This window comes from Dicentrarchus labrax, unplaced genomic scaffold (assembly GCF_905237075.1).
Source record: "Dicentrarchus labrax unplaced genomic scaffold, dlabrax2021, whole genome shotgun sequence".
Classification (NCBI taxonomy): domain Eukaryota; kingdom Metazoa; phylum Chordata; class Actinopteri; family Moronidae; genus Dicentrarchus; species Dicentrarchus labrax.
Genome location: NW_026136705.1, coordinates 28,831,411 through 28,851,234, shown reverse-complemented (window position 1 = coordinate 28,851,234; position 19,824 = coordinate 28,831,411). Strand labels below are relative to the sequence as shown.

General features: G+C 39.1%; 1 protein-coding gene across 5 annotated transcripts in view; it reads left to right on the top strand.

The window, feature by feature from the left end:
• cadm1a (cell adhesion molecule 1a) overlaps window positions 1-19,824 on the top strand; it is a 382,815-nt gene that overhangs the window by 304,441 nt on the left and 58,550 nt on the right. For all 5 annotated transcript variants that reach the window (XM_051402032.1, XM_051402035.1, XM_051402034.1 and 2 more), the window contains 4 exons: window positions 418-570; window positions 2,206-2,343; window positions 10,309-10,467; window positions 17,396-17,492. In XM_051402032.1, coding sequence (XP_051257992.1) covers window positions 418-570; window positions 2,206-2,343; window positions 10,309-10,467; window positions 17,396-17,492 — 547 coding nt within the window. The remainder of the gene's footprint in view (window positions 1-417; window positions 571-2,205; window positions 2,344-10,308; window positions 10,468-17,395; window positions 17,493-19,824) is intronic.

Sequence of the window (19,824 nt, the reverse complement as noted above, 5' to 3'; positions counted from 1 at the left end):
CCTTTTAATAAATCAAATTTGAGGCTTTTGATTGATATCTTACACTGCACTGCACTGTAACTTGTACCTTTTGTTTTATCTTATCTTTTTATCTTATACACATATATAAACTTGCCTTGCTTATACCCATCAAAAGCTGGACTACTGAATGGCTTTTTGATTTGTCCATTTATGTTCGGCCAACTAAAGTTGAGGCATCATAAACCTTCATGGTTTAAATGTGTCAGTCTAAATACTTAAAGAATCACATAAAAAGTAAAAAGTAAGGATGACTGTGTTGTATTACTGCATTTGATGTTCCAGTCACCATAAAACATTACTTGTATTATTTACTGTTTACTCTGCATATATGTACCTCCCATATGGGTAATATTTCATATAGATTATAAAAACTATTGTCTGTTTTTCTTCCTTCAGCATTGAAAGACGCTCGCTTTCAGCTGGTGAACTTCTCAGACAACGAGCTGCGGGTGTCGCTGTCTAATGTCTCACTGTCAGACGAGGGTCGATATGTTTGTCAGCTCTACACAGACCCCCCGCAGGAAGCCTACGCTGACATCACTGTGCTAAGTACAACAGAAAAACACACAAACACACGCACACACACACAGATGCACACAAACACTCAATGCTATTAGTAGCAGGGAGGTAAAGCCTATTAATCAACATTTAGACTGTAGAAAACAATATAGATTCAAATGTAGAGCAACATGGTTGACAGCTCCCAATGAAAACTGCAGGCTCTGACAGCAGTGAAGTTTGAAAGAGCTTATTAAATCTTGTCATAATGCTTTAGTGTTTAAACAAGCTAATATACAGTAGAGAGTTATGCATGTATGGAAGGCCAAAAAGGTCATAATTCACACTCGAATACACATTCAGTAAACAAAGTATACAAACTGCTGAAAACATACACACACACACACACACGTCTGTGTAATAAACTGTATTTGTGTGGATGCCTAGTGTGTGTGCATAGTTTCAGTGCCATGTGTAGACTTCATACAGTATATGGTTTCTCTAGTATGTTTGATTCAGTCGCATGTGTCCATGTGGTCTCCCTAGCAGGTTTGTGTGTATGTGTGTGCATGGTTTATGTGTATGCATGCAAGAAGATTTTACTTGTGTATATGTGGTTTCAGTAGTGCGCATTAGGATTGGGTTATATCTGCACAACATGCATATCAAGATGTTAATGTGAATATTTATCCAATGTTGATATGACATAAGATATCACAGATCCCATTCATATCACATAAGATAATCAAATTTCACTTGAGCAAACTGAGTTTTCAAAAAATGATCTTCTCAATACTCTCACTGAAAGAGGATGTACGATATTATTGAATTACAGCCGAGCCGTATTATATAATGTGCCAATACTAGTTTGTGTGTTTGAATTATGTTCTACATGACTCCTTGAAGTAAGTTCTAATCAGGTTAAATTGTTTGAAAATGAACAGAATAAAATAGTGCTCCATTAGACCAGCCACATGCTGAATGACTACACGGTCAGCTGTCATCAACTTTTGCTTGTTGAATAGCACCATCACCGTCTTATATCTTGAACGTGACCCCTTCACATATTCATGAAAAAAATTCAAACTCAAAGCCTGAGGAGTCAATTACATGTTAGAGTAATCGTGTGCTTTACATTCTATTAAATATCAGTTAGGAAGAAATGCCTCAACAAATGTGAGACACTTGTGAGTGTATGGGAAGATACTAAATTATTAACCTATCATGGGTAAATCGAGTGATAACTAGTCAGTCAGCTATTTTGGAGTTCTTTCTTTTACTTGCCATATAGTCTACACATATTGCTGTACTTTGAATGTTGACTATTGAAGATATGCAATTTTTACCACAGAGTACAACGAAATATGTAAACTACATGGGTAGTAAAGGTTGGACATGAGCAAATAGGTTTTTGGAATCTGTCTGTAGATAAAAATTGTTCATTCTCAAGTAACATATACACAATGATTCTTATTTTCAGGTTATTATACACTAATGAACACATGCCTATGAATATTATATTCCATTTCTGCCAATAGATCCTCCTTAATGTTACACACTGGAACTTTAAGAAAAGTCTCTCTCCAATGTCAGCTCTATTGTCTTCTCATCATGTAGTGTTCAGGGTGTAGAAGTATTATATTCCCCCAAGTGTTTACAGAGTTTTATTTGTGTGTCCTGTCGTAGTTCCTCCAGGTAACCCCATCATCGAGGCCCGGGATGAGGTCCTGAGCGAGGGCAACGAGACAGAGATGACCTGCACTGCCATGAGCAGTAAGCCTGCCGCCACCATCAGATGGATGAAGGGAGATAAAGAGCTTCCAGGTAGGTCGGCTCCGTGCACAAAGAGAAAATCACAATCATTAATCAATACATTTCCTCTTGCAACATAATAAGGCACTTATGTAGTGCAGAAGATTGGAGGGAAAGTTCTTTTCACAAATATTCACTCGTCTGTCTATTTTATCGATTGGTTATCTGTACAAAGAATACCTCTGTGTGACACAAACACCAGGGAAATGGGCCAGCATGTGTCACCTCTGAGAGGAAAGAAAACATCTCCTGTGCCCACTGCTCCACTCACTTTGAAAAAACAGGGAACCATGTATAAAAACCACATAAAAGAAAACAAAAGAAGAAAACCTTTAAATCTTCATATGTTATTGAGTAAGGACTAAACCAATAAGACAAAATGATATCTTGAGAATGCGGCATTTCACAGCACCAGTGAACACCACAAGCTCAGAGAGCTAAACCATTCCAGAAATCAAGAAGAAGGGGTTACATTTATACCAAATAGTGTGGTGTTACACACCAGCACAGGCCCGACTGGTGGGCATCAGAGGACCCTGGAGCTTGACGCCCCTGCTGAGCATCAAGTTTCATGGTGCAGTCTGCCTCATCAGCGGTGTTGTTCCACAGAGGGAAGAACCTGGAAATGATTCAAGCTGCTAGAGGTGAAGGCAATTTTGGTATGCAGCAAATGACACACTTCATAGGCTACTTGTCATTTTATTGAACAAACAGAAAAGCACTATTTTAGGGCTAAAAGGTCATCAGGAACTATTGTATAGACCTTGAGGTTTGCCATGGGATAAAAATACTCATATTATACAATTAAAAGATTTTTTATTTCACTACTTTGTCACTAGTGTTGCAATAGTTTTCAAAATGTGCCTGTAAAAGTGTATGTGACTTTCTGTAGGTGTGCACATTCTTAGTGTATAACTTTTATATGCACATATGCATCTTTTAAGCCCCTATGCCATGGATATAAATTAACCATTTTTAGGGCCAGTTTCTTTTTTCCTTTGCTGGCTCTCCATATTTAGTCCTCGCATCAATGCTGTTGCTTCTCAAATGGAGCTCTGCTGTGACTTCGAATAGTTTCCATTAAAGAAATGTGGATGTGCCGTGGTGGCCAGAACCGTTTGGCACTGTGACAACTTTCATGCCTTCATCAAAGGTAGCTGAGCTTTAGAAGTCTGAGCAGAGCTCAGGGGTGAACAGGCCTCCTGCCAGGCAGCTCCACCTCAGAGCGCATACGGCAAGCTTTGTAAAGACTTTGAAACAAAGGTCCTAATCAGAAGCTGTGTAGAAGGCCCTGAGCAGCTTCACCTCTGCACTGCTGCGCATTACATCCTTAGTGGTCAGCTCAAATCGAACAAAGTTCCAATGTGCCAAGGTCAGGGATTGGCTTAGAACTAGCTATTAACATCATATAAAACTGACTTTTGACGTCCAGTCAGATCTTTTTTGCTAGGCTTTGTTTCTGCTGATCAGTATATATTGGCAAACTCCTGTGGTCACTGATTTTGTTGAAGCTCCTACATGTTAAGAAGCTATAGTGTCATTACAGGCAATTACAAAGTTAATGTACCTGATGTGTACATCTGTAGAAACTGACTTATTTTAGAATATCCTTGGAACATCCTATGTTCAGTTCTATTTTCAGATTTAGTCCAACTCTGGACACAGTTTTAGACTACAACAACTTGTAATAATGGTTCATATTATCCTGCCCCAAAACCATCACAATGATACATATATGAAATCTGGTTTCTGCATTGGAAATATGGCTTTATTCATATATAAACCCATATCATAATTACATAACAATGTTTGGAAATTCTTTTCATGCAGAAAGCTGACTGTACCACACTTACTTAAGTGCATGTAAACACACTGACTAATGGTGTGTGGTAGCATTGCTCTTGCTTGCATAAATGGGCTAAGTGGAACCAGTGACTACTGTTGTTGATCCACTCTTCAGGGTACTCAGCATCTCCTTTTAAATGGGATCTTGCCACAGTGTCTCTATACAAAACCATCTCCATTCAGCATGGTTTTATTTTTCAGTGTACTGTGACTTTATTTGTAATGAGTTCTTCCTTTTCTGAGCATTCACCCGCTCTATACCTGAGTTTTCAAATGATGCTCATATGCTTGTTTTATTGAATGGCAAAACAATTTTCATAACGATGAATGCCCCTCAACCCCGCGCCCATGCTGTTTTCCAACACTTGTTGGGAATGGATTGCTATTTACAGAACTGGCTCCACACTCTTTGAAGTTCTACAATTGATAGATGCAATTTTTGCCATAACACAATACTCTGTGGTACTTAAAGGCTCACCTGTCACAGCACAGCATTTGGAGCATGCCATTTGCTTTTATCCATTTTCGCCACAGGTGAAAAGGTGCCTGTAGCTGAAACAGTCTAAAACAATGGTGGGTGCGCTTATAAAATCCATCTTTTTTCATTTGACATAACCAGTATCTTTGCAAGTACAATTTAACTGACACTACAATTGGTGTATTAACAATATCACTTTTTTTTTTTACCATGTTATGCTAATTAGCTGCTATAAATGCGAGCTGTTTAGTAAACTGTGTCACATGATTCCACAGATTGTTTAGCTGACACTGCAGCAATATTGTGCAAATGAAACCTGGTGTTGCTCTGGTGATGCTGAAAATGTGAAAGACAAAGGAGTGCAAGAAAATGAAAGATGGAAAGAAAGAGAATGGCTTAGGGTGCCAGAGTCCTGACACTAGGGCAGAATTACTTAAATTGCCTTCGGCTGTGGCTCCTTGCCTGGCAGACTTATTTCTAATTAAACGTCCCCAGAATTTAACTTAATTACCTTAAGGAATAATCAGGCTCTCTTAAATATCATTTAAAGGTTGCAATTGTCATGCTTGCCAATGTAAATCCAACCATCTCTCCTAATATGCACAGACCCATTATCTCACCATTATTTTCTTCTTTCCTTTTACTCCATTCCTGTTGTTTAGTGATTTATTAACATATGCCCCAGCACTGATATCTCATGTTCTTAAAAGCTCAGACCGCAGTGAAAGTCATAAAAAAGGGAGTTGTAACAGTGCAGGATCTAGCAGTGCAGGTCATTCCTTTCTGTTCTTTTAAGACAGGTCGAAAAAAAGAAAAAGCCAGTAGGTAGGGCACTTTACTGACTGACAGGGACCAGAACAGCCATTAGCCTCAAGTCTTATGAGACAACCACAGGGTGATTTCAATTACCCTGCTCTACCCCTGCAGGAAGACTCTACAAAAAGGATAAAGGAATATTTTGGGCAAAGTAAAGTGATTGAAGAGGAGAAACATATATTTTATTTAACTAGACACCACTCCCTTCCTGCTCCACAAAAATGTGGTTAAATGATAACAGTTAAAGAAGTGAAATTTAGAGGAGGCCCATGAAAAGAGCTAACTGAGTTTGTATGTTTGGATTTACAAAACACTTAAAGTGCCACTTCAGCTTTCATTTGACCTTCCGCTGTCGCTCAGTGACATTCATCTCTACTGGCACCACTCCAAAGTTAGTCTCTCACAATGTTCTCATTGCTTAACAATGCGTGATGTTTTCAAGCAGAGAGCTATCACTAATTAATCTTCAATACTCACTTCACTTTTTAAGGGCTTTTCTGGTTAAAGTCACATAATTGTCAACCGCTTGATAGTTTTATAGAAAGAGAATGGGGCAAAATTACAATAAGGGAACCAGTATCATTGGGAAGCAGTGTATTAATCCAGTGTTATTTTTATATTGTATATGTCATATTACACAGGGCTGTACTGGTTCAATTCATAGCTCTGTCATATTATTGTATAATGGAGCCAGTCATGGTAAATCCATAAAGTCAAACCTGCAACAACCTTTGCATTGCGCCCAGTCACACCAGCATTTAAAACATCAGCATAAAATTATTAATTTCAACAAAATACACGTCCAGCATCCATGCAAATCTTTCTTGTTGACTTTGACTTGAACTTTGATACGCAGATTTCCAATGCTGACTACTAGCAAATGGTCTTAACTGTGCTGGCCTTTTAGAGCACTCTATCCAAAACCCATTAGCAGGACTAGTTTTTTCAACTAACCCTGCAAGCAGTCTCTATATCAGCTAGTTTTTAGCACCCCCTTTTTCTGAGAATACACGGTGATGCTGCTTTACTACTTCGTGGTGATCAGACCTGTAGCCTACTTTGAAAAGCTATCTAAAACTACAAGGAGATTTAAAGACAAGAATCATGAAAACCAGCTGAACATAAGGGCCAAGTGTCACCCATTGGTTTATGGAGTTCCGTTTTGAAGCTTTGAGTTTGGCATTATGACCTTTGCCATCTTGGTGTTTTGTTTAACGTCTGAGGCTAGAAATAGGTAATCGTTAACAGAAAATTTATTCATATCTGATCAGCACTGCCTAGTTTGCCAGTTTGATCTGAGTTTGGTGCGTTGAGCTGGACGGACTCACTGAGAATGAACCTGTCAATCACAAGGTAGCCACGCCCTAAAGCATACCCTACTTTAGTGTCTATTTTACTCTAAATGGGACCATCAATTACAAAATGAACATCAGGAAGACGGCTTGAAACTAGCCATTGAGACCATAAACTCAGTAAGAAACTGTTTACTGAGCTAATAAATCAAGTTAGAAGTAAGGTAATTCTTACTATGAGACTTCTTTTTTGCAGCCCATGGAGCTGCCCCCAGCTGGCCATTAGAAAGAATGCAGGTCTAAGACGTCTGGATTGGCTGAACCAAACGGAACCTCTGTCCACTAATAGTATAATGTCAATGAAAAGGGCTATGAGGCAATACACATTTATTTACACCTATACACATATTATGTGATGCCCATAGCCCATACTGGATGAGCCATACACAAAGAAAAAGTAGTGAAGGTACAGTAGCCAGGATGTGCAAATCCAGAGAGAGAATGTGATTAAATTACTTTGTGGAGTGTTGACGCATGTCGGCTCTGGGCGTATCCTGATGCGGCATGATGCCTCCAGTGTGTGGGCTTCAATAGAAAACAATTGTAAGATGTGATTTTGACGCACCTTTTGTGTTGCCCTCAAGAGCTGCATTGTCTCTACTCAAACAGATTAGTATTTGATGCAGCACATTTGGAATACTGTCAAATGTCCATCTTATGAGACTACTCTTATGAGTCTCCTCTGCCTTCTTCAAGAAATGGGCGCCAGTCAGTTCTTATGCTTTACAATGCACAGCAGGATTCATTTGTTTTATCTCTACCAAGCACAAATGAATGGTGGGGTGAAGATACCTCATACCAGGCAAGGAGAAAACAAGAAATGCCATTATTGAATACCAAATTTACCTTACAAACTGTAGTTTCCACAGTTTTATTATTTGTTATACACATGCAGGCTGCTAAGTAGCCTCTTTGAGCTTAACACTGTATTTTACATAGTGTGTCTCATGTTTTGTTTGGTTAGAAACCCATAGTAAACGTTATAACATAAACCAGGTAATGGGTGATATGCTTCCTGTGCAACTGGAGCTACAGTTTAAAATGTTTTGGTAATGGCAAATGGTTAAAGAGAGAGGATTAAGATGGAGGTTCATTGTTAATTGCAACCACATTACCATTTATGGTAATTATACATTATTCTTGCAGTTCTTCCATAGTAATTTGCCTTTGTACAAGTTTCTCGTAGACACTTAGCTTGTGAAGATAACTATTTTAATTTTACACTGAATTTATGAGGTGCAAAGCAAGCGATCCAGAAACCCAGGACTTGAATGAAGATGTGTCTTCACTACTGTTTCATGCATCTCAAAAGACATTTTGATTTGAGAAGATCCCTTCAGGTTCCTGTTTCAGGTGCTTTCATGAATCCGAAGCCTCTAGTGGTGTTTATTCATGACAACCTGTTCCTTTACATCAGGCACATCACACAGGTTTGCTTTCCCAGCATCTGAAGAGACAGCTGTCACCACGGTGAAGGTATCACCACAGTGGCTGAGCTGCCGTACAGGAGAGGGTAGAATGTGCACTTAGTGCATATTTTGCAGCTAAAATTTAAACTGATGTATGCAACTCTGCACATTAAGGCAGATTTTCTCCTGTACCAGCATTTCGTTGGCAGGCTCTTTTACTTTTTTGCTTCCAGTATTTGTTTTATTGATGGGACACAAACACACTTGTGCAACAGACTGTTAGGAAGTAGGACAAAGGGATAAAAATAATCAATCTCTCTTTGCGACTCTGCTGTGCAGAGCTGTGTGCAGCTATCCCTCTTATTTTGTATGACTGTGATGAGGTATTTTCTTCATTGCTTGTGAGAACATATTGTCTGTGTGATATTACAGAGCAGCCACTAATCAGAGGATGGTTACTGTGCAGGCTTCAGATCTGGCAGTGCTGTGCAAAAGGTGGCCACACAATAAATCTGGCTTCATAAAGCCTAATGTGTGATTCACAGTCACATAGTAGCCCCTGACAGCAGGCAATTGTTAGCTGATTCACCTTTTCTGACTATTTTCAAGGACATCCTCTGCACTTCCATACTACATATTTTGCAAGGTCAATGCAAGAAAGACCATTGCTGCCAAACAATGGCTGTCTTTGTCAGCCCTTAACATTTTTAAATCATGGTTTTTTTTTTAGCAGCATTAGGTGTACAGGTTTCAGCTTTGTTATTTTCTCCAGTAAAACTCAGTGGACTGACCCTTCAATAAAATAAGACGGTCAAAAGTACTCCTAGAGGAACCAAAAATGCCTAAAAAAAAGAAAAAGCACAACCCGAAGGTTTTTGTTAATATTTTCAAAAAGACTTTTAGAATAAAAGCATATAGTCTTTATTCATATTTTCTTTTTAAAGCCAGCCTACTACTCTGGAGCTCAATTGTTCTATTATATGACTTTAGTGTGGAAAACGCACTGAAAATCAATTGAACCCTGAAGCAGGAAGCCAACCAACCAGCAAACTATAAGGAGTCATTTAAATGATTATGAGAACAAGCAGTGCTTTCCCCTCAGCAACCTTTCACCTCTTACTTCCAAAGCCTTTGGTTTAACATCTTAATTTAGACATTATAGATCAAATTGCAGGCAAATGGGAAGAATGGTGGTGCAGTGGTAAGCACTGTTGCCTCACAGCAAGGAGGGTTCAAATACTTTGCATGGATGCGAACTTCTGTGCAGGTTTTTTTCCATCTGCTCTTGTTTCCTTCCACAGTCCATAGACATGCAGATTATGTTAGTTGGAGACTCTAAATTGTCCGTAGGTGTGAAAGGTTGTCTGTTTGTATGTCAACCCTGTAATAGACGGACCCTGTCCAGGGTTGTCACCTAGTGTTGGATGGCAAACCCATCCAACCTTGCAAAGGATAAGTGGCTATGAATGGCAGATAGATGGTTAGAGATATATTATATTGCTTCTAGAACATACTCTGTTTCTCATTGCTCAGTTATTCCTCACAATAGTTTGAGAGATACTTGAGATACTGAAGGACTCTATCAATGTTTGAGGTCTGGGTTGTGTTTGCAGAAGGCTAAGCATAAAAAAAAAGGTATCCTTCTGCCAAATGCATCAGGCAGCTCCCCCTGGAGGATCTCTGCATTTCCAGGCACGGTTGGGTATGGTTCCTTTTAGTGTGAGGGAGTAGTCATATTCACACCTAAGGGCCTGTTCACATCTGAATTTAAACCTGCAAATTCTCAGAGCAGAATCGATTCATTTCAATGGAATGCTTAATGAGTTCAGCTTTGCAGAGCTTTGAGTCAGATATCCTATGAAGGACATTTGGAAAGAAGTTGTTCTTGGTCAGTGCACAGTGACTGTGATGAAAGTTTGGACCAAACTCGAGTTTGTGGCAGTCATCAGTTGTTTGCTTTTCAAGCTTTTCATTTTATGGATTTTTCTGCACAAGATTCATTCATTTTTTAACTGCAATCCAAATTTCATCTGTACTGCTGTGTTTACGTCTGCTTGTCTTTGATGTTTCCCCATAGGCAAGCCCAGAGTTGAGCTCAGCTATGACAAGATGTACACAGTAACCAGCCGGCTGACCTTCACCGTCAGCAAGGAGGATGATGGTGTACCTGTGGTTTGCATCGTAGACCACCCAGCAGTCAAGGACTTCCAAGCACAGAAATACCTGGAGGTGCAGTGTAAGTACCTCTGCTCAGAAATAAATAAGAAATCAGCATGGATATTTGAGCTGCATTAGGCAAGTTTTCCTCTTTTTTCAAGTGTCTCATCAGCTTAACTGCAATAGAGAAATTGGACTGCAATAGAGACGAGTGTTCCATCCCCACTAATTAAATGGCATAAATTTGCTACTTTTCCCTAACTAAAACTTTGGTGTATGACATGTGTGGCAGTGTCATTGAAGGGAAATCATCTCCATGAACAGGTTATGATGAATAAAAGGGGAAAATTGGACTGCAATAGAGTACAGTGTTCCATCTCCACTAATTAAATGACATAAATTTCTCACATTCCCCCCTCCCACTGAAACTCTGGTGCATGCCGTTGTCAACAGAGGGAAAGGATCTCATTTATGAACATCTTCCAAAGAAATAGCTAATGTAAGGTATCAGGTTACCATTGCATGTGTGTCCAAAAAAAGTTAATATTTTTTTGCCTTTTTTAACCTTTTTCATCATTATGAAGCATTGTAATCTGACTGGGTTGCTCTCTCAGTTGACTTCATATTACCAGATATTTATTCTCTTCTTTTTATTTTTGTCCTTTTCACAATATTGTATGACTGTCATCTGTGGCCATAATTATGTGAAACCAGTGCAGTTTGGATTTAAAAGTTAAAGAAGCATGGAGGTACACTGCAGACACATTTTGTTGCTCATCGGAAAAAAACCTTGAGCCACTAGTTAGTTCCTCTCTTTTAACAAGTTTATTGTCCCTGCAACCAAGATGTTTTGGATCATAGTAAGTGCTGAGAACTCTGAGTAGGTTCAAGACTAAAACTCTTGAGTATGCACAAAGGACGAAATAAATTTTCTGTGCTCTCCAAGAATTAGCCATAGGTGGATGTAGATCTGCAACTTAATCAATTGTGTGTATATGAACAACTTATTCTACATTGCTGGTCCGTCAATAAAAAAGAATGTAAAAGAAGACGTGCAGTTTCACCAATGTCTGTCCTAACAGCAAACTCCTCCAAAAACACATATTTATATCACCAAAAAGGTCTTCAATTCATTGCACATGCACCTTTAAACCATATTCAGCAATGCTAGTATAGTAGTAGATAGTCACAATCATAATGATGAAATGTCAAAGGTAGGTAGGTAATCATTTAGTTTACAGGAGTCAAAGTGAAACAGATTATAGAGTAAATTGAACAAAATGAAAAGAACATAAACAAATAGAAATTCAGTATCAACTGTAAAACAACAAAAGCGGACTAAATACAAAAACTTTTGCTGAAAAGTATCATTTGTGCAGATTATAGGTATAGGTGTGTCAAATGCCAAAAAAAAGCCCCAAACATACTCACTGAAATTAAGTTTGAGAATTATTGTTGTTCAAGGTCAACAGTGTGCATTTTTTGGCATGTACTAAAGTAGTTGCTCGGAATATCACCACTGCTCTCTATTGCAGTACAGGCAAATTTATTGTGGGTAAAATGAAAAGTATAAGCTCACAGCTGACCATAACAACAGAAACACAACTATACCCAGCAATGTGACAAGTAATTAAAATGCTCAGTCTCTGTAATGTAGAGTTTGAGATCTTTTTATTGATTCAAAACGATAAAACGTATGTATTTAATGCCTCTGTAACCTTATGTCTTTGGCCTCTGGAATGTCCTAGCATTCTATTAAAAAAGAAATCTTCTGTAGCTATCTGACCTTTCTCTGGGAAAGCGAGAAGAGGAGATCAGCTCATCTACAGAGGCAGCATGGCATTTTGTTGGCCTCTGATAACAGGGAGCTCACATAGACCACCCGTCTCAGCGCCTCACATTACGTCATGCAGGGACGGCTGCTGTCATGCTCTGTGCATACTGTAATGACCAACAAGCAGGCATGGCCTGCCCTGCACCCCACCTTCTATGATAATTTTTCTGCTATACAGTTTACTGCTATACAGTATTACTGTTTGTATAGACCATATCTACAAAATGATTTAAAAATCTTCTTCTTCTTTTATGGGTCTGTAATTTACTTTCCTGTAGAGCAGTTCTTGATTTCCAGAGGAATTTTATGTGTACTACAGCGGTTGATTGGAATTAATTAACTGGAAGTGCACTAATTGAACACCATGGGTGCAATCCAAACAAAACCCACAGTTCAGTGTGTACCTCAGTTTTAGGGTCACAGTTGGGTACATTTTAGGTACAGCATAAAAAACAAAAGAGAAAACAGGAGAAAACTTTTATAAATTGTTGCTCGTTAGCCATAATTCTTATTGTACAAATTACAGGGCTGAAATATAAAACCCATTTATCAATAATGCTCCATCATTACTACAAAAAAACCCTCTTACTAGCATATTTGAAAATACAAAGTAAAGTGCAACATTTTTTGAATGATCTTCCGTTATCCACCATTCGAGCCAGAAGTGCAGTTTAAGCTTTTCACATTCACTTCAACAGTTTATACTCAGTGAAAGTGTACACAGTCCCATAGCTCTCTTGTTTTTTCAGTGAGATGAACTGCCAGAGGAGTGGATAATTCCTGGACTACTGGACATTTAGGGGCAAGCAAAACAAACTGACTAGTCTCACATAATGAAATTATACCATACCTCAAGCCCTGTAATGGACTCATTGATATGATGTTGTTAATTTATTAAATGGTATGCTTGATTGTTTGTGTTTTGAGAGACATATCACAGTTTTTATCCAACAACAAAAGGCTCATTTGTGTTCACTATACTAACAACAGTTGCTATATAAGCTATACACCCAACAAGCATGGTTTAGCTCACAGACAACAACTGTACCACTGCCAAAGTTGTCCGGGTTGAACGCTCACACTTTAGTATTTGTGTTTCACACATAAACCTAATTAGAGTGTATTAAGCTCATTCAGACAGTGATCATTTGGTTCATATACAACTGTTAAAAGTTCTCTTTGCAGTCTGAGGTTCTATGTATGAAGGGTTTGCACAAAAGTAATGTTACGTGTACAACAAAACACCATTTTACAATGGTTCAACCAGAGTGACAACTGAAAGAGACAGAAAGAGACAAAGATACCTCTGAGCAACAGTTACATAAGAATATAAGAAATCTGTGCTGATTTAAATAGGAACAGGTTCCTGTTTAAGTGTCAAGTGCACATTCTATTCTCACACTATTGGAATTGGAGCATAGTACCAACAAATCCCAGTTTAATCTGATTCAATCTTATCACTGAATAGACTGCAGATGGTGGGTTCCCAAAATATTTAGAGCACAGTTGCACCGTTGATTCAGTAATGATCTATAGGGGCATTTCTGGACTGGAAAAGAAATTCTCCCCTGGCATGCAACACAGTGGGGACTTCAACTAAATGGAGGTTTTAATAATTAAATTCTTCTTCTTTTGGGACCAAAGCGGTAAATTATACATTTGGTTGGTATTGAATTATACTGTTGTGTTATGATAAAATAATCATTATTAAAGGAGAGAAGAAAAACATCAATATAACAAGTTATTCTGAACAATGGTGTGTGTCATACCGAACTGAACACCATGTTCTGAATGGTTCGGGATGCCTAAAAAGTCCATGCCACGGTCTTATTTTACATATATTTAGTACCAAATTACATGGTCCACAAAGGTCCACCTTTGAAGAATCCAGTTATATATTGGTTCCTTTCTAGGAAAATTATAAAAGACCCGTAAAATAAATCGTACTTTTGCCATTGCTGCACAGTTACACACAAGTTTGTTTACTGATTACTGAGATAGACGAGTTGATTTACATTTCAATCACTCACTGTGTGGGCAATTTGTAAGTGGAATGGAGTGCATTGTGAAGAAAGAAACAGCAAAAAGAGGCCATTGTCAAGGGACAGCATAATTAAATAAGCCCGTAATGTTTATGTGTATAAGCAAAGCAAGCTGTTTTGCTCCGTTGCCTGGTTGTTTTCCCTTAAGGTCAGCTGGCGCGGAGAGATGGATAGTGCCGTCTTAAGTGCTTATGAGGTGAGGCACACAATGAAGCAAGTAATTCAGTTAGCGTAATGATAACGGCCCTCTTGCATACGGTAGACACTATTTCATATGCACTGAAGTGGCAGTATCCGGATCTGGCAGTGCAGCGTGTTTTTCTGTCAAGCAGAGACAAAGAAAGCTCCGCCATAACTACTAGAGGCTATCAAAACAACCTACAGATGCCTGGTGTCCTTCATGTTTATAGCTCAGAGATGACAAGGTCAGATGACGTTGTGAGCGAAGAAAGAGTTGCAGGATGCCATGTAGTGCCTGGAGTGGAAACAAAACCAAAGGGTTGCTGTCTAAAGCCGTGCATGCCCACTGAGCAGAAGACTTGGCTTTTCGCCCATCAGCTGTCCATCACCAAGACCGAGAGCCGGCCACTGACAGGGTGTGATTTAGACAGATGGATGGCCAGACACGTGTTGTTTGTTGCCGAGAAGGTCGGACAGCAGTGTGAAACTTTACCGCCGGCTTTGAAATCATAACTCAAGCCTGAGCCCGCTGTCTACATGCTGATTAAAAATGCAAGCGTGCATTTAGGCTATAGTATTGGGAAAAGAACAAGAATAATTTACATCACAATCGGAAAACTGTAATTACACCATTGTGACTCAGCAATCAATCTGGTATGAGATGGCTAAACTCTAGAGGTATTTATCTGCAGCCTCTAATGTAGGGAAACTTCAACAAAGTAACATTTTGGAGTAAACAAGCTAGGACATGGTGTGCTGTAAGCAAATCAAGTCTGGTTTTCAGGTTAATTATCTATTGGCGTATTGCCAAAAATCTTGATCAATTTAAATAGCCCTGCTGGTGACAAATCTTGCTTTTGATGATGGGGTGATATATACATACATTTCATATAAAAGACATTCTAACATCTATATAAAGGATACTCCTCATATTTACTCTCCATTTAAAAAAATGGAGAAGTATCCTTTTTGTGATATTTAGTTGATGAACATGTTGTCATATAAGTATATATAATCCTCTCCAAAGTGATCTCCAAAGTCATCAACCAATACATACTTATTTTATGTTTAAGCATGTAAATATTTCAAATGTGTAAGTCGGAGCAGGACTGTTGTTGCGTTTGTTGTGTCTCAGTTTTACTTTCAGTACTACATGGCAACATTGAATTCAATCCCTAACCCAGAAGATAGATTGAATAAAACATTAAATTTCGGTCCAGAATAAAGGATCATCTCTCACACCAAGATGAGAAAAGGCTTTGATAACACCGGCAACGGAATGGGAACAATAGAAGCTCCATGGTTGCAAAGAATAGCACAGCAGCAACTGTCAAAGCACCCCACTGATTTGTCAAAACAACATTCTTATGTTTTCTTTCCAGCTGCCTCAACTATTCAGCTGTGTCCTCTGTTTTGTGTAGCAGCTTTATCAGGTAACGTCTTTGAACATACTCAGGGCTACTTGTGGTCCTCGGCTGCACCACATTTGTCATTCCCCAAAGCTTTGGCTTGTGTTTTGGGGTTGATTTAAAATTCCATCAATATTATGCCAAGGTAGACCCAACACCGCTGAAGAGTGATTTGATGCAGTGGAAGAGTAGGTTTAGGTTAAGGCAGTAGTAGCAGGCAGATGTAAAGGAAAAATACCTAATAAAGTCAAATACACCCAGACGAAGCAAATTTTGTGTAGCAGGCAAGGATGTATGAAGGGAGAACTGGATACAGCATCGGAGGCTATACTCTGCTCATTCCTAGGAAAGCTGCTCAGTGGCGCATGAAGACAAAAAAGCCACTTCCTGCTGTAAAGAAAATACCCAGATGAAATCATACTGAGACTTCCGCCGGCCAAGCCTGCTGACTTCCGGTTTAGCCTTCCATTAACTTGAATAGGGATGCAATTATTTAATTGTGCAGCTCTTCTAGACTGTCCACATGGAAGTATTCATTTTGCATGGGGCCACTTCTTTCACAGTGCGACATCATGGAGGGGGCCTGTGTGCCATTTCACTCATTACAAAATGGCTTAAAGCCCAGTGCACTTCCTGAGGGCTTGGTAGCATGCAGGTCAAAAGTGAAGTTACCTAGCAACAACTTGAGCTTGACCTGACCTCTTTCACTCCAACACTGCTGGGGCATGCTGGGTTGTTGTTTCTGTTTCTGCACTTATTGATTACTTAAACCTATATGGACCTAACCATGACTGTGATCATGGTGAGCAGTCTACTGTGTGTTCTGTGGGAAGAAAAGCACAAAGGCCTCTGAGAGCTGGAACATAACGTAATAGTAATAGTTGTAGGAAGGATGTCCGGCAAATGAAGTATACTTATATTGTAGATTCTATATAAATCCTTTGATAACATTAGCCACCCAAAGCAACGGGTCAGAGCAGACCGAGTCGGTGGATAGAGAATTAATGTGAGGAGTCTGATTAAAATATATATGCTGCATACCTATATAATTATGGCGGGATGCTACTATACCGCTGGTAGCCTGATAAAGAAGCATTAGATGCTGCCAATCAGTTAATGCTTCACAAAACCTCGGCATTGTGCCCGAACAGCAGTGCTTAATGTCACGCCTGATGGGACATGAATTCTTCCAACGTAAACACTTTCGGAAAGTTTGATCCGTTGAAGTGGTACCACTGAAAATAAATATTGCAGTGTATATCCTCACACTGCTCACAGGCAACTTGGGAACCATAAAATTGGACAAATTTACAAAATGACAGTCTTTTGTTGCAGATCCATTTTATGGAATGGTTGGTAGCTGAACCCCAAAATCAAAAAATTCTACTTTCATGTTTATGTATGCTACAAGCAACGTAACTGCAAATAAGAATAAATCAGAAAGATCATGATGTAGAGACTAGATGTGGAGTGAAGATAGATAATGTCTGTTATGTTGTCCCATCATTTATTTCTCTGTCTGTTTCTCTTTTATCCTTTCAGACAAACCGGAGGTAAAGATTGTGGTAGAGTTTCCTCAGGGTCTGACCAGGGAAGGAGAGAACCTGGAACTGACGTGCCAGGCCAAAGGCAAACCCCAGTACGACACACACAAACACACACATACATGTTTTAACCAATTGAAAATGTGTCATGGGGCGAGAACGTTCATGCACATTTATTTATGCATCCAAATAACTTGACTTCATTCCTTAGTGTGTGGAACTATCTTACTGATTTGCCTTTGCAATTGAGAAAATACAAAACCTCAAATATTAGAGAACATTTTAAAGCACATATTAGGGTGGGTGTGGGTTAGGAGTCAGACTGGGTCAATCCCTAGCACCTCCTGTCGACATGTGTCTTTGAGCAAGACCATAAGTTGCTGAACTTATTAGACTATATAAGTAATTTCAGTTCAGACTACTACGCCATTCATTCATAACACTGTACTTTTCTTTGTGGTGAATAGTTAATATTAGATCCTGAAATAAAAGAAAAAGCCGACAAGCAGAGAGAAAAGTAGAAACTCTCTGTTCATCTTGACAACCTCAGAAGCCGCAACAGTTTAATTTCAGTAAATTTAAGAAAAATGTAAGGATACCATGAACACCTCCGTCATAAGCTGTATGACTGACATTCCTCATAATGTCAGTGCTTAATCATTCTATGATAACTGTAAGACGTTTTTTACTCGTTTCTTTCACTGGAAACACTGAATGAAAATCAGACAGCTGCTGTAAGCATATCTGTAGCTTCTTATATTGAGGTCCCAATAGAATATATTAATTCTGTCTCTACATGTTGTGTATTGCGTGAGACTCAATGTATTGAGTGATACTCATACACAACAGAGTGAGGGATTGTGATAAACCCAATGGAAACAGATCTCACCATTTCTATGTTGGCACCTCACAACTGACAATTCATGGCAATACTTATGACTTATGGTTTGAAAAGATTGGAATCTTAAAGGGGTGGTGCTCCTATCTCAGCCTGATACGGTGAGCCCATCCACATAGCCCGCCCAGTCATACACAGAATCTTTACCTTGTGGGTTAACCGCTCTCAAATTTAAAAAATGGGTGTTGGGGGTTAAGGTGTGATGGAAGAAGAAATTGGGTCAAAGCAGATTTAAGTATGGTTGAATAAGCGATGAAAGTTGGCTCTAGGAATGTGAAATGTCACTGTGGGAGAAGAAGCTGGTACATGGAGTTGAGCAGTACAAGACGTGGTTGTACTAACCATTGGCTCTAGAACCAGCCTCATCACTGGAAGCTGAGATCTCTTCTAATAAGGAGTGTGGGAGTCGAGCTGGTGGATAAGAGGGTTGCTTTCATACAAGCACATGTTGCAGAGACAGGAAGCTGTGACTAAGCCAATCTTAATGTTACATACAGACTTGAGGCCAGACATTTCTAAATGACCATTGCTAGATACATAATCACTTAATTGAAGGGCTGCTATTTTCTTTTTTCAGGACTTTCAAAGTGGAGATTTGAAACCGGCCTGTGATTATGAAACACATTAGAATTACTGTGTGATATTTTGAGCAGGTGTTTAATTACCACTCCTTTAAAGGCGGAGGACAGAACAGAGAAGGGCATTAATGATAGTGAGCCGAAAGGATTCTAATATCTAGCAGAAAGAATTTTAGCAGGAAGAGGGTTGAATAGGCAAGGTGTTTTTTAGTAATGAGTGCTAATTTTCTGAAAGTATTAGGGAGACTGTGTAAGACTGAGCGAGTAGGTTGATGGACTCGAGGCACTGGATATGCACAGATAAAGTCAATTCTGGGATTAAAATGTTTAAAGGTTGTTTGTGATGCACAGAGCTGAGCAAAGAAAAAAATGTTCCCACATAATTCTTTCTGCAATGTCAAAAATGAAGTTACTGTGGCCTTTATCAGGGTTAATCAGTTCTTTGAAATGCCTGGCCTTAGCATCAGAAAGCTCTTGTTTGTGAAAAGCCTTCAGTGTCCTTCTTTGCTCTTCGTTCCACAAAGAAATAATCTCCAGTTCTGATATACAACTGATATAACCACCCCCTAGTAACTGCTAGTACTTCCTCAAAGGACACTGATTGGTCTTGTACCACTGTACTGGCCAAAAACTCATAGATTGAAGCCTGACAAGATGGATTCTCACTTAATTTTTTGATCTTGAGAGTCCAGTTGTCTCACAAGGTTAACTCAGGGTTGAGTAAAGGAGTAAGAGCATTCAGGCTTCAGGCGAGAGACCTCCCAACCATCAATACAGCTGTTTCTGTTGGAATCAGTCATATTAGTGTGTTGACAAGGTAGTTCAAATTCGATCAGAATATTATTTCAGAAACAGTATGTGACTAACTCGTGCATCTGGCATTGCAGTGGTAATTTCAAATGTGGCGAAAAATTACAACCTTGAAGAAATATTCTTACTCCATTAAAAACC